General features: G+C 49.9%; 1 protein-coding gene across 2 annotated transcripts in view; it reads left to right on the top strand.

Annotated features, from left to right (window-relative positions):
- Window positions 1–12,725, top strand: part of SLC25A17 (solute carrier family 25 member 17) — a 38,503-nt gene extending 25,778 nt beyond the window's left edge. Inside the window, exons 5-9 of one of the 2 annotated variants that reach the window (XM_036761798.1) lie at window positions 4,213–4,329; window positions 4,959–5,104; window positions 5,298–5,393; window positions 10,359–10,441; window positions 11,634–12,725. In XM_036761798.1, the coding sequence (XP_036617693.1) occupies window positions 4,213–4,329; window positions 4,959–5,104; window positions 5,298–5,393; window positions 10,359–10,441; window positions 11,634–11,781 (590 nt within the window). In that variant the 3' untranslated portion in view covers window positions 11,782–12,725. Of the gene's footprint in view, window positions 1–4,212; window positions 4,330–4,958; window positions 5,105–5,297; window positions 5,394–10,358; window positions 10,442–11,593 lie in introns of both variants that reach the window. The other variant, XM_036761799.1, reaches the window with a different exon arrangement.
- The last annotated feature ends 1,914 nt before the right edge of the window (window positions 12,726–14,639 follow it).

Genomic DNA, 14,639 nt, shown 5'->3' with positions numbered 1-14,639 from the left:
GCCTCAGACACTTAAATTAACTAGCTGTGTGACCTTGGGCAAATCACTTCACCTTGATTGTCTCAAAAAAAGAAAAACAAAACTTTGGGTTGGAATATTCTGAGTAAAGGGGACATCTGAATGGAAAGTGGATTATGTTTTTCTGCCTAAAGACAGCAACATTTTCTTTAGGAAAGCGCTTTCCCATCATCTCTCAGGGGGACAGTATCTAGTGACAGTAATCTCATCCACCCACAGTCCTTTGCAGCAATGTCAGGTTTCAGAAGCACAAGAGAAAAGGCCGGGCCTAGAATCCTGTTTCTGCTATGCTTAATCAGTGGGTGTTGAACTTAATAGAAAGGCCCCCTTCAGGGACTCTCCCAGATTTCTCAGCATTGCCAGGGTCACTCTCAGCCCTTCCTCCTTCTCTCCTGTCTTTAACCTCCTTGTGGCCTCGGACACTTCTAATCAGCACCTGTGGAGATGAGTTGTTGAGGCCCTTTGTTGTCTGGTCGGGGTTGTGCCCTCTCCTGTGGGCCCAGGGGAGTCTTGGCTGGCTGTGTGGTGCCCCTCCTGTAGCATCTGGGCCCAGAGGGTGTTGAGGAAAGCCCTGTTGGGCCACATGGACAACGTGCCCCTTTCCAGGACACCCAAGAGAATGCCCAGGCTGCCCTTCTGTCAAAGAAGTGCATCTTTTACTCTATAATAACTGGCCTTTTTCTAGCACCTCAAGGTTAGGAAAGCCTTAAACCCCATTGAGCCTCACAGAAGTATTAGGAGGTAAGTGGGGAAACTGAGGCATGGGACTGCTAAGTGACTTGCCCAGGGTCTCACACCTTATACCTGTCAGAGGTAGGATTCCAGCCCAGGTATTCCTGACTCTATGTACTCCACCACCTTCGCTCTAATCATGGGGTCCCTGAACCCTCCTGGGCCTCAAGCCTGGCTTCGGACGAGTCTGTTTGTTTAAGCCGAGTCTTCCTGCTATGAGAATATTATATCTTGGAGATTATCCCAATGTCAATTAGTAGAATAGATGCAAATGAAATAATGCAATTATGTTTTCAGTCCAATCACCTTGCCTTGCCACGTTGACCCTTTCCAACCTTTCCACTGGAAGATTGGACTTCTGAGGGCCGGGCACAGGGGCTTGTGCGCAGTGAGGGTTTGAGCAGAGAGGGACCAGCAAGGTCACCTGGTCCAACCACCTTCTTCTACAAATGCACTGACTGAGGTGGGGGGTGGTGAGGAGGTGGAGTTGTTGAGGTAGAAAATTGTTCTTTGCTTTGGGCCTCTTTATTTCTCGTAATAACTGTTGTTTTGGGTTTTTTAATCTTATTGCCAATATATTCTCCAAGTAATTAGAGAAAATGTTGCTTATCCTGCTGGGAGCCTTGTCATGGTATAATAAACTGTGTGGGAACCAAGCATTGTTCTCTCCAAAGACTAGCAGAAACAGAGCTATTGTTATTCAAACTCTGCGTTAAACTTGGGAATTTATCCCTGGTTATTGTGTTTGTGCCTCAGACCCACAGCAGTTAGCCCTCTGGAGCAGAACGTTGGAGCAGAGCCTTTCTAGACCATTTTAGCAAAGGCACAAGCTAGAACTGCGTCGGCTGCCCTGGCCCTTACGGCTTACAGCTGCTGAGACAGGCTGGGATCTAGAGGTCTCTTCACACTGTACTCCAAGGGCTTCAGCTGTGGCTTTGAGGCACTGCCCACCTTTCGTGGGGTTCCTTGCCCTGTAGTTAGGAAGGCTTAAGGCAGATCAGAGAGCTTGTAGGCAGGATTCCAGAGATCCAGTGAGATCCACCTAGCATGGGTAGTACCCTCTCCTCTGCTACATGTTGGTGGGCTGGGGCCTGGCCCAGAGGGTAGTCGACGCCTCCCCTTGAGGAGTTGGGAGGTGACTCCTAGTACTTTTGCTCATGAGCCCCCATCAGTGTGCTCTCCATTGAGTATCTAGTAGATGATAGCAGTTGGCCAGCCAGAGTTAATTAGTTTTTTGTTAAGGGTGTTAAGGACCTAAGTCTAGGACCTGCAGGCACATACTGAAGCCAGGGCAAATGCGGGATCATGCTTAGAGCACGTGTGGGCTGCGGCTGCCGGAAGTTCACGGTGGTCCTTTTCCCCTTTGCTCTAACTTTCCCCTGGGCTCCTCCTAGAGCCCTGAGCTGCCTCTCCTCAGGGTGTCCAGTTTATCCTTGGGTACTGCTCCTGGCTCTGTGAGAAGTCCAGACCCCCTGACCCTTTGAAGTTTAGGGGAGGGGGTGGTGCTTCCTCCCTCTCCAGCACCACGTCTCAGGGGCTTGGCTATTGATTGACAGGTTCAATGAAGGAAGCTGGTCTTTTCATGTTTGCTTGGGATTGGACTGACCTTCAACCTTAGTTTCATATTTACTTTTCATCAAAAAATCAGTTTGTTGGTCCCTTCCCCTTGCCCCAAAATTGAATCCTCCCTTGTAGCAAATAGAGCTCTTCATTTAACAGTGTACACAGCGTTCTGAACCCTCAGCCCCCTACCTCTCTCCAGGAACATAAAACGCCCTGTTAAGCAGAGGTCCCTAGTTGACTTCAGCCACTGCTGGGTAGAGTATGTCCTAGACATATGATGAAACATAATGACATCTGTGCGAGGTGGGAGGCTGCTAGGCCAGAGCATCCGTGTGTTGTCTGATGAGGCACTAATGGGCTTTGTCATGAGGAGGAGGGCAGGACTCACCTGTACCCTTGCCTCTCAGTAGGTCAGTGAGTATTTCTTAAGCACTCTAGGCCCAAAGACAGAAATGAAATGCCCTCCTGCCCTCCAGGAGATTCCTGGTCTCTTGGGGAAGGTATGTATTCGCATCTCTCTGAGGCAGCTGGTGGAAGAGTTGCTATAGCAACAAATCATCGCAAAGGTTGAGTCTCTCCAGAGACACCTGGGCTGGTCTTTCAAAGACAGTCCATCCTTGAAGCCTTTTCCTGGCAGGGTAAGCCAGGTCACGCCCAGGCCACTGTGCGGCCCCCCAGCAAGGGGAGCTTGAGGGAGGCCTAGGATGGAAATAGGGCCACTGCAGACCTGGAGTATAACAGAGCTGTGTCACTTTATTGGCATTTTCATTTGTCATCGAATGCTCTTGGGGCTTGAGTCAGCAGCCTCAGCTTGGAAGTTCTGTTCAGCAGGAGAGCAGACAGTACTTGGGTCTCCTGGGCATTCCCTGTGGCATCCTTTGAGGAAGCTTCGCTCCCTGTGCTCCTGCTTTGAAATTTCTAAATCAAAGCATTCTGGGTCCTGGGGCTTTGGGATTCTGCTGCTCCCTGGGCTCCTGCCTGCTGGTGCTGGCTTCTTGGCATCGCTCCGGGTGGATACTCCAGGCCTGCCTCCTCGGCCCTAGTAAATGTCACTCTCCTTTTGTTAATTGTTTCAGGATTGTCCTTTAAAAGAATCTGTTAAAGTCTCAAGATGATGTTAAATTGGGATGATGTGTTTTTAAAAGAGAAGCTCCTGGCCTCACGGTGTTGTTCCAGCCCAAGGCCTTCCCGTAGGACCCAGGTCCCTGCCCCTCCTGAATCTTGTAAGGAGTGAGCGGAGCGTGCTGCTTGTGACGCTGTCCCCGGCCCACTGCTTGCTGCCTGCCTGTCTGAATGGACATGCCATTGTGTGGGAGGGAGCTCTTCTGAGAGCTGGAGCTTCTCCCCAACATGTCCTCCCTGGGTCTCACTGTGTCTCCCGTTTGTCTTGTTAAAGACTGACCCCCACTCAAGTCAGGGGCAGAGAGCAGTGAAGGCCCCTGCTCAGGGCTTGTGCTGCTGCACGGTCAGCAGGCTACTCTTGCCTGTCCTCACATTCCTCATTTGGAAAGTGGGGGAGTATTTTCTCTGAAACAGCCCACAGTCAAGATGTCAGATTGCATCTTGGGCAGCATCCACACTGCTGTGAGGAATGGGAGGTTGTGCCCTGCTTTTCTGATGAGGAAACCCCAGTTTTCGTGGTCAGAGACAGTGCTGTGACTTCTTCTGTTTGTCTCCTTATTTCTCTGTCTCTCTGTCTCTGCATGTGTCTGTGTCTCTCTGTGGTGTCTGTCTCTCACCAGCCACGTTCCCTCCTGAATCGCTTCTAACAGCAGAGGCTTGTGTGGCCCCCCAGGCCCAGGCACTGCTTTGACGTTGGTCTTAGTCTTCCATGGCAGAAAAGGTAGGTTAGAGGTGACATTTCCCTTAGCTCCACCTCTGCTTCCTTTCCCACCCCAGGTGTGGTGAATGTGCTCCTGACCACGCCTCTGTGGGTGGTGAACACACGGCTGAAACTGCAGGGGGCCAAGTTCAGAAATGAAGACATCGTGCCCACCAACTACAAGGGCATCTTAGGTGAGTGCCTTCCAGGCAGGGACCTCCTGGTCTGGACTCAGGTGTTGAGCCCCATCCTTTTGATGACCCTGCCCCAAGGGCACTGGTCTGCTCTTCTCTCAGTCTCTGCATGTTTGCGCTGAGGGACACGACCAGTGGAACTGAGGGGCCACAGCTCATTGCCCTGCAGTTGTGCTGGAATGAAGTGTGCTTGCCCCATGTGGGAAGGGTCACTACCCAAGCTGGACTGGGAAATGGCAGCCGCTGGGCAGGCATCTCTGTGACAGGGGTTGCTGGCCTGGTGTCTCCACTGAAGTCACAGGGCTAATGCGGGGATGAGGATGGGGCCGGTGAGTTCCTTGGTAGAGAGAGGACATTCCCTTCTCCAGAACAGATTGGCACCTTCTTCCACCTCAGAGTCTTAGAGAGCTGCCTGGGGCTCTGATGCAGACAGGACGTGCCTGGGGGCCATAGCCAATGGGCATCAGAGCAGGGACAGGAACCCGGGTTTTCTTGGTTCTGAGGCCAGCCTCTGGTCACTGTCAGGGCTGTGTCTGGGCCTCTCTGAAAAGCTGGTTCCCAAGCTGTTGGCAGGGAGCCCTCTGCTCTGGCCCCTTTGGTTCTGGATCTACCTGCCTCTTCTTCCTCAGATGCTTTCCACCAAATTGTGCGAGACGAAGGGATCCCGGCTCTGTGGAACGGCACACTTCCCTCCCTCCTGCTGGTCTTCAATCCGGCCATCCAGTTCATGTTCTACGAAGGGCTCAAGAGGCAGATCTTGAAGAGACGAGTGCAGGTATGGGCCATGTCAGGAAGCCAGGTCTTCTCCCTTTGAAGCAGAGGGCAAAGGGGACTCTGGCCTCTGGCCCTTGTGGCCAGTGGCGTGGGGGCTCTGGGTCCTGTGGCCAGTGGTGTGGGGGCTCTGGGTCCTGGCACTTGTGGCCAGTGGTGTGGGGGCTCAACTCTGTTTTCTTCCCTCTGCTGGGCAGCTTTCTTCTTTGGACGTGTTTGTCATTGGGGCCATTGCTAAGGCCATCGCCACCACAGTCACCTACCCGATGCAGACTGTGCAGTCCATTCTGAGGGTGAGTATGGGCCTGTCCACAGGAGCCCATGGCAGCTCCCGGGAGCAGAGGCTTGCCAAGCCCTAGCTGTGGCTATTAAGGCCTCACTTTTGATGAGACCTGCTGGGAAAACTGAAAGGTCCTGGTCTCCCATGTCCCACTGTGTCCCACAAGAAGCCCATGTGTCCAGATGGAAACATGACCTCAGCATAAAAAAGATCACATTGTAAACAAATTGGAGGAACTTCATCCAAGAGAGGGGTGGGGAGGGAGTAGAGAAGAATGTGGAAGATGTAACGGGCTATTTGGATAACACAGAAATGAACGGGTTTTGTACAGTCAGAATCAGTGCAGTTAAAATAAGAAGGGAAACAATTAACTGGGGAAAGAAATAGGCGAAACGTAGGTCAGAACAGCGTCCTTGCTTTTTACGAGTCTTTAGGCCCATCCTACCTCTCCCCAGAAACTCTGAAGGGAAGCAGTGTCTGGGAGCAGCAGGACAGACCAGGTGTCCCATGCCCACTCTGCACTCCTCTCTGGGTAGTTTCCCCTTCAATTGGGTAGAGCCTTGCTTTGGGCCATTTCTTGAGACATGTGGGATTTGAGAAGACTCCACATGGGGATGTCTTTACGTTTTGAGAACATAGGGCCCTCAAACCCTATAATGTTGCCCCTGAGACAATGAAAAGCACAAGAGACAGAGTTTCTGGGTAATTAGTAATTACTTTATTAATTAGGCTGGCTGAAAATCAAAATTGATGGCCACTGGTCTCAGTAACCAAAGATAAAACCATGGAGATCACTGAATATTTAATTACCTTTGGAAAAGGGGGTGCCCCTGAAAGGTGAAAATCAACGCTGATTGGTGAGCAATTAATGAGGGGATGGATTTTCAAATGAGGAGGTGGGCTGAAACTCAGCTCCTCCTGCAGAGAACATGCCTTGATCAGGAGACTCAAACACCTCCAGCTTTCTGGACAAAGGAATCCGTCTCTACTCAGACCACTCTGTATGGTTTTCTCCTTCATGAACTGGGTCACCTCCAGTGGAGGGTGCAAGGACATGGGCTGGAGTTCCCCTAGAAAGAAAAAACATCACTTCTCTCACCCCTCCAGTGTTGCTCCCCTGCCACCTTCTGACTTTTCCAAGGACGTTCCAGAGTAACCTTTGGCAGATCTGCAGTCTGGAGCCCTGGTGGCCTTGGTGCCATGGGCAGAGGCTCATCACCATGTTAGCCCCAGGGGGATGGATTTGGGGGCCACCTGCCAAGGCACAGATGAGCTGTGTTGGCTGGGGATGGTGGAGGAAGGACCCAGTGATGAGATTGCAAAAGAAAACCAAGATGGGCCCCAAGTGCTCTTCTCTTGTTCTGAGCCAGCAGATGATCTGTGAGCTGGGTCTTAGCCGTTACAGGCAGCGCACAGAAGCCAAGGCTCCGGTGGTCATTCCAGCTGAGCCAGGAGCATTGAAGGGGTTAATGAAGTCACAGCTTTATTTTTGGGCTGAATGAAGTAGATTCATTTTGAGTTCTTTGTGGGAAAGGTGGAATGTTGAGTGATTGCTCCTGGTAAAGTTCATTCTTATTTATTTATTTATTTATTTATTCATTCATTCATTCATTCATTCATTCATTTATTTATTTATTTAATATTTTTAGTGTTCAGCATTGAATCCCACAAGATTTTGAATTACAAATTTTCTCACCATTTCTACCCTTCCCCCCCACTCCAAGATGGCATATATTCTGGTTGCCCTGTTCCCCAGTCAGCCCTCCCTTCTGTCACCGCACTCCCCCCTTCCCCTTTTCCCTTACCTTCTTGTAGGGCAAGATAGATTTCTATGCCCAATTGCCTGTACATCTTATTTCCTAGTTGAATGTAAAAACTTTTTTTTGAACATTTGCTTTTAAAACTTTGAGTTCCGAATTCTCCCCCCTTTTCCCTCCCTACCTGCCCTCCCTAAGAAGGCAAGCAATTCAACATAGGCCACATGTGGATCATTATGTAAAACCCTTCCACAATACTTATGTTGTGAAAGGATAGGAAGGAACAAATTATTTTGCTCCTTCCTATCCTATCCCCCTTTATCCAATTTTCTCCCTTGACCCTGTCCTTTTTCAAAAGTGTTTGCTTTTGATTACCTCCCCCCCCTTCTTCCCTCCCTTCTATCATCCCACCTTTTTTATCTCCTTCCTCCTTTCCTGTGGGGTAAGGTACCCCAATTGAGTGTGTATGTTATTCCCTCCTCAGTTCAAATATGATGACAGCAAGATTCACTCATTCCCCCTCACCTGCCTCCCTTCCCTTCCTACAGAACTACTTTTTCTTGCCACTTTTATGTGAGACAATTTACCCCATTCTATCTCTCCTCTCTCTCTCTCTCAATATATTCCTCTCATCCCTTAATTTGATTTTATTTTTTTAGATATCATCCCTTCATATTCAACTCACTCTGTGCCCTCTGTCTCTCTACATGTGTATATTCCCTTCAGCTACCCTAATACTGAGGTCTCATGAATTATACACATCATCTTTCCATATAGGAATGTAAACAAAGCAGTTCAACTTTAGTAAGTCCCTTATGATTTCTTTTTCTTGTTTACCTTTTCATGCTTCTCTTGATTCTTGTGTTTGAAAGTCAGATTTTCTATTCAGCTCTGGGCTTTTCACTGAGAAAGCTTGAAAGTTCTCTAATTTATCGAAAATCCATATTTTGCCTTGGAGCATGATACTCAGTTTTGCTGGGTAGGTGATTCTTGGTTTTAATCCCAGCTCCATTGACCTCCAGAATATCATATTCCAAGCCCTTCGATCCCTTAATGTAGAAGCTGCTAGATCTTGTGTTATCCTGAGTGTGTTTCCACGATACTGTAATTGTTTCTTTCTGGCTTCTTGCAGTATTTTCTTCTTGATCTGGGAGCTCTGGAATTTGACTACAATATTCCTAGGAGTTTTCTTTTTGGGATCTTTTTCAGGAGGTGATCAGTGGATTCTTTTAATTTCTATTTTACCCTCTGGCTCTAGAATATCAAGGCAGTTCTCCTTGATAATTTCTTGAAAGATGATATGTAGGCTCTTTTTTTGATCATGGCTTTCAGGTAGTACAATAATTTTAAAATTATTTCTCCTGGATCTATTTTTCAGGTCAGTGGTTTTTCCATTGTCTTCCACTTTTTCATTCCTTTGGTTCTGTTTTATAATGTCTTGATTTCTCATAAAGTCACTGACTTCCACTTGCTCCAGTCTAATTTTTAAGGTAGTATTTTCTTCAGTGGTGTTTTGGACCTCCTTTTCCATTTGGCTAATTCTGCCTTTCAAGGCATTCTTCTCCTCATTGGTTTTTTGGAGCTCTTTTGCCATTTGAGTTAGTCTATTTTTTAAGGTGTTATTTTCTTCAGTATTTTTTTGGGTCTCCCTTAGGAAGTCATTGACTTGTTTTTCATGGTTTTCTCACATCACTCTCATTTCTCTTCCCAGTTTTTCCTCTACTTCTCTACCTTGCTTTTCCCAATCCTTTTTGAGCTCTTCCATGGCCTGAGACCAGTTAATGTTTTTCTTGGAGGATTTTGATGTGGGCTCTTTGACTTTGTTGACTTCTTCTGGTTGTATGTTTTGGTCTTCTTTGTCACCAAAGAAAGAATCCAAAGTCTGAGTCTGAATCTGAGAGCTTTTTTGCTGCCTGTTCATGTTCCCAGCCAACTGCTTGATCCTTGAGCTTTTTGTCCGGGTATGACTGCTTGTAGAGTAGAAAGTACTTTGTTCCAAGCTTGAGGGGCTGTGCTGTTGTTTTCAGAGCTATTTCTACACAGCAATCTCTGCCACACCAGTGCTCCTCCTTCCCCAAGAACCGCCAACCCGGACTGTGCCTCAGATCTAAGCAGACTCTGTACGCCTGCTCTGATCCACCACTTCCTCCCACCAGGTGGGCCTAGGGCCGGAAGCAACTGCAGCTGTAGCAGTGTAAGCAGCCTCAGAGCTGTACCACCTCCACTGCCCCTGGGGTGACAGCCAACCACGACCTCCTTTCACTTTGTCCCTGCAATTTTTTCCTACTAACCTTCTCTGTTGTCTTTGGTGTTTGTGGGATGAGAAGTCTGGTAACTGCCACAGCGCACTGATTCAGGGCACTAAGGCCTGTTCTGCCCTGCTCCTGGTCTGGTTGGTTCAGGCATGGGCCATGCTGGGCTCTGCTCCGCTCTGCTCCCAGCACGGTGCGATAGACCTTACCCAGGGACTGTCTGGGCTGTCCTGAGCTGGAACCCTGCTTCCTTCTGCTATTTCGTGGGTTCTGCAGTTCTAGAATTTGTTCAGAGCCATTTTGTATGGTGTTTGGAGGGTCCTGGGGGAGAGCTTTAGGCAAATCCCTGCTTTCCAGCTGCCATCTTGGCTCCGCCTCCCTCAGCTCATTCTTAATCATACTTAGCTTTCCAAATGGCCACTTAGCAGAAATGTCTGTGCCTGGTAATGGTACTTCTCAGTGGCTCTTGGTGGGCTGGACTTCTCCCAGACAGTGCCATTGGAGCCAACCTGGGGGAGGACCAACCCTTTGGTCCCCAGCGAAGAACCAACCTGGAGGTATTTGCCAGGGACTCCCCTAGGTCTACTGTTCAGCCGCAGATACTGCTCAGAGAACATCCGAAGGGCCTGCCCAATGGGTCAGTGGAGGGAGGACCTTACCAGGGCTCATGGGCCTTCGGGCCAGTGGCTTCCAGAGACGCCGATGGGAACACTGAGCCCATTGGTTCCCCAGCTCTGTGCTGATTAGCCTCAGGTGGAGAAGCAGAACAAAGGAGATGCTCATGATGGACTTTGTCAGCTGGGGCTGGTGCGAGACTTTCTCCGGCCCTCTCTGAGGGGGTGGGGCCTCTGATGAAGTGTATTCGCAGGTGTCTTCATCATCGCACAGTGTCACTGTATCATCCCCCAGCTTCTCTCTCTGCAGCACAAAAGATAACCGCCGGGGTGGTCTCTCTATGTCCTTTTCCAGTTTGGACGTCACAGGCTGAACCCTGAAAACAGAACATTAGGAAGCCTTCGGAATGTTCTTTACCTTCTTCACCAGCGACTGAGGTGAGTCCTTGCCTGCCCATCCCGGTCTTCTCTTATAACAAGGAGACCTCTGCCAGTGTCTTTGGGTGTCATCCCTTGGCTTCTCTGTTCATTTACAAACTCAAAATTTGTCATTAAATAAAATAGGCTTAAATTTGGGGCCCCCACCAAAAAAAAGTCTGTGAGAACTCTCCTTACTGTCTCATTGTGAAGTCTCTGCTACTCTCCCAGAGAGGCAGGGGTCTTCTAGTGCGGGCTTCTCCTGGGGGCTGCCTGGGAAGGGGTCTTAGCCATGTCGTCTCTCCCTTACTTCTCCTGCACGACCATAAAAGTGAGGGCGGGAGCGGAAGGGCTGCTAGAAGCCAAGGCTGTTTGTTAGAGCTCTGCTGCTGAGCCTGCATAAGGAAGTATTCATTCACCTGGCCTTCCCCAGCCAGCAAAAACCCAGACATCACTTCCCCACTTAGTGCTTCTCTTCCTTTTCCGTTTAATTTTATTGGAGGCTGTGCCTCAGTAAAGTAAGTAGACAGGACAGTTGGGGGTAGTATGGATTCACCAAGTCCTCGCAGTTTGTCCCCGGACGTACAATATAGTAGCACAGCTTGGGGCGTGGTGGCCAGTGGGGCTGGCCTGTCACACTTCTGGCCAAAGGCCAGCAGCGACCCCCCCAAGGGCTGCCAAGTCACTTCACAAAGAGCTTATCTCTTTCCTACTTGATTCTGGCTGTTGGCCTTGCCCCAGGCTGTGTTGGGTGGGTGCCTAGAGGGGCCAGGGAGGTGAGATAGAACTCTGTTCTGCTGGAAGCTTCATCCCCATGCAGCTGCTGTTTGGAGGTGGAGAGGGCAGTTGAAATAGCCCCTGATTGGTCTATGCTTTTGGCATCATGGTGGCCCTCCAGCTGCCAACAATCTGTATCCCCTTCAATAAGATCCTGTCAGGGCCCCCCTGTCTCCTTGGTTACTAGTTTTGGAACTGGTGGGTCATCCCCACCCAGCTGGCCTCCTGCATTTCAAGGAGATTGGAAGTAGGCTCCAAGATTTTAGCAACAGAAAGAAAGTCTGAGCTGGATGTGGTGTCTCTCCATGGCTGGCTTCTGTCTTGGGGATAAACATAGGGCGCCATGCTCTGGTGCCATCTACCCCACCCTCTTCTCAGAAATGTGTCCTTTTCCAGGCTGTTTTTGCACCAACCTGCCCACCCTGTTTCCTCCTAGGCGTTTTGGAGTCATGGGACTTTACAAAGGCTTGGAGGCCAAGCTGCTGCAGACCGTGCTCACGGCTGCCCTCATGTTTCTAGTTTATGAGAAGCTGACCGCTGCCACCTTCACGGTCATGGGACTGAAGAGTGGGCGCAGGCGCTGAGAGGGAGCCTGGCAGTGGAAGGGGACAGGAGGAAGGTCGAGGTTGGGGGCTCCGCCTCCAACAACGGGGAGTTGGATTAAAAGACCCTCCTCTGACATCTGCTGCCCTCTATCACTGGCTCCAGAAGCAGCCAAGGGGACGTGGAGCCTGAGGCCCGCCGAACTGCTACCAACTATTATCAGTTGGTTTGATTTTTGTGGACTGAGGGTCTCTAAGAAATAGAATACTATTAAAAATCTGCAAATGAACATATTGATTTCTTACGAGAGTTGGATGATTTCTTTAGAGGGGTGACAGTATGGCCCCCTTGGCTCTAGCCTTTCTTCCTAGTTTCCTCCTTCAAGTTACTGACTCGGCTCACTCCAAGGCCTTGTCACCAGTCTCTGGAACAAGTCCTGTGCCCCTCACCCCAAAATAACCCAGGACCATGGCCACAGCCTCTTTCCATCCCCCTGCCCCTTGCCCTTGAGGGGATGAGGCTTGATTGGGCTCTTGTTGATGCTCTGCTCTGGGTGGTCTTTTTTCTGCCCCATGGTCATTCCTCTCATGCTCCCTGCTCTCCCTATCCCCCTGAGAACCCTTCCTTGGAGAGAAGACCTGGATCTGGACCCCAGTCCACGTGGAGGACTCCCAAATGAGGAGAGTCCTTTTACGAGTGTGGGTCAGCACCCCTGCAGCTGCCTAGAGCACCGGGAAGTGAGTTAGCTTTCTCAGACTCCCACAGCCCACCTGTCAGAGCTGGGACTCGAACCTGGGGCTTCCTGGCTCCAGCTCGTTCTGGCCTAGACCTCATGGCTCACATCCAACCAGCACAGCAGCCACATGTAACAGCAAGTCAGGAGAGCCTTCAGTCCAAGGACTGTGTGTTATGAGGGTGGAGGAGCCATCAGATGGCGCCTATTGGTATGGCACTTTATGATTTTCCAATAAAGTCTTATCAAACATTTACTGTGTGCACACTGGTCCCTGGGTGAGAGAACATTTGGAAAAGACACCATCCCTGCCCTAGAACCTGGTAGTTTGGTCAGGATGAGATAAAAATGCCGCGTACCCCGCACCCCCCCCCCGCCCCGGATGGCTGTGATCACTGCTCTTCTTTCATAGTAAAGGCATCAGAGAGTTCCTGAGCAGCACCATGCAAGATCGGAAGGGGAAGGAAGCAAAAGCACTGAGGAAGGAGAACACAGGACATGTCCAGTTTGGCCAGAGCTTAGAGGGCAGGGAGGATGCTAACACAATATGAGACTGAATAGATGGAGCAAGACTGGATGTGCCAGAGACCGTCCAGGCAGCCCTAGAAGCATGGACTGAAGAGGGAAGAGAGTGGAGCTGAGGGGACTTCTGGGAAAACTGGTAGTCCAGGTGGGCTCAGCGCCATCCACCAAGGAATTCCAAGCAGCTCTAGTTGGTCCGCTTCGGTCAGTCTAGAAACATTGCTTGTTCAGAAGTCATCACTACAGTGTTTGCCTTTGAAACCTTTATCTAGAATCAAAATCCTGATTGCCAGAAGCCTTCTGCTTGCGGGGTCCCAGTTCATAGAAGCACCATGTTGGTGCTGTTCTAATCGGCTGCCATCACCCACATAGCTTGGCAAGACCAAAGGAAGGCTTACGCTACATCCTGTGAGATCATGTCTAAGTGATCATAGAGCTGGAAGGGGACTTAATGGGATGGTCGTTAAGCCGCCTTATCCTCCACCGTTTTATGGATGAGGAAACTGAGGCCCAGAGAAGAAGTAATTTGTCCAGTCACCCAGGTAGTAAGTTCAGTCTTGTCCAGCTCTCCATGACCCCATTTGGGGTTTTCTTGGCAAAGATACTGGAGTGGTTTGCTATCTCCTTCTCCAGCTTATTTTATAGATGAAACTGAGGCAAGCAGGGTTACTAGGATCACACCATTAGTAAATGTCTGAGGCCAGATTTGAACTTGGGAAAATGAGACTTCCAGACTCCAGGCCCAGCGCTCTATCCACTATGGTGGATATCAGCCCGAGGTACTAAGTAGCAGAGCCAAGTTTTGAACCCATGGCCTCTGACTCCCAGCAACGGTTGTTGACGTGATCTCAACTCTGAAATCCTAGGCTCCTTCATAAACTTGGGGTCTCTTGGAAGCAAACCTTTGCCTGACTTCCTGGTGCCATTTTTGAGAGCTTGCTTATGGTCCTTTCTCCAGCCGCAGAAGTGGCCGTCTTCTTCCAGAACGGCTTCACCACCCCTCGGAGCCTGGGGAGAGGGTGACTAAGGCTTCAGAGACTTCTGAGAAGAGGAGGGGCCCCACCTGCAGCAGCCCCATTGGCTCCCAGCATGCTGCATTAAGGTTGGGCTTTCCCTGGGCTGCCAGCTTCCTTTCCACGAGAAGGCCGCCTGGGCCAGTTAAGCACCCTGAACCGGTAAGAAGCAAACTCTCAGTGGCAGTCCTGGAATGTCTAGGGCTTGGATGCTGGGTCCTCCACCCAGATCCTGCAGCTCTGTGGGAACTGCCTCCTGTTTTCATGTTCTTGTTACTAGAACACGGCCAGTGTGTTCTGATCACTTCTGATAAGCCTGTGACCCTCAGTGAGAGTTAGCCGGAGGGTAATGAGGCCACTACTGTGGGCCCCAGCGTTTGGCCTCCGTCTGGGGGTGGAAATTTTCTCTTGCTCTCTGCTTTCGTTCCTATGGTAATTGGAACAGAAGTAATTACCAAACTTAGAATGGTCTCATAATAATTAAATCTTCCAGAAAATTGTAATTAGGTAAAATTAGTGATCTTGAACTAAACAAGAACAAGCTCCCCACCGATGCTGAAAGGAAACCCCCTCCCTCACTTCCGAATGCAAACTTAATTTCTTTCACTCCTTATGAAACCCAAATATATGC

This window comes from Trichosurus vulpecula, chromosome 5, assembly GCF_011100635.1.
Source record: "Trichosurus vulpecula isolate mTriVul1 chromosome 5, mTriVul1.pri, whole genome shotgun sequence".
In the NCBI taxonomy this organism is placed as follows: Eukaryota; Metazoa; Chordata; class Mammalia; order Diprotodontia; family Phalangeridae; genus Trichosurus; species Trichosurus vulpecula.
Note: the sequence above shows the minus strand (reverse complement) of the source record. Positions and strands in the feature narration are given on the sequence as shown.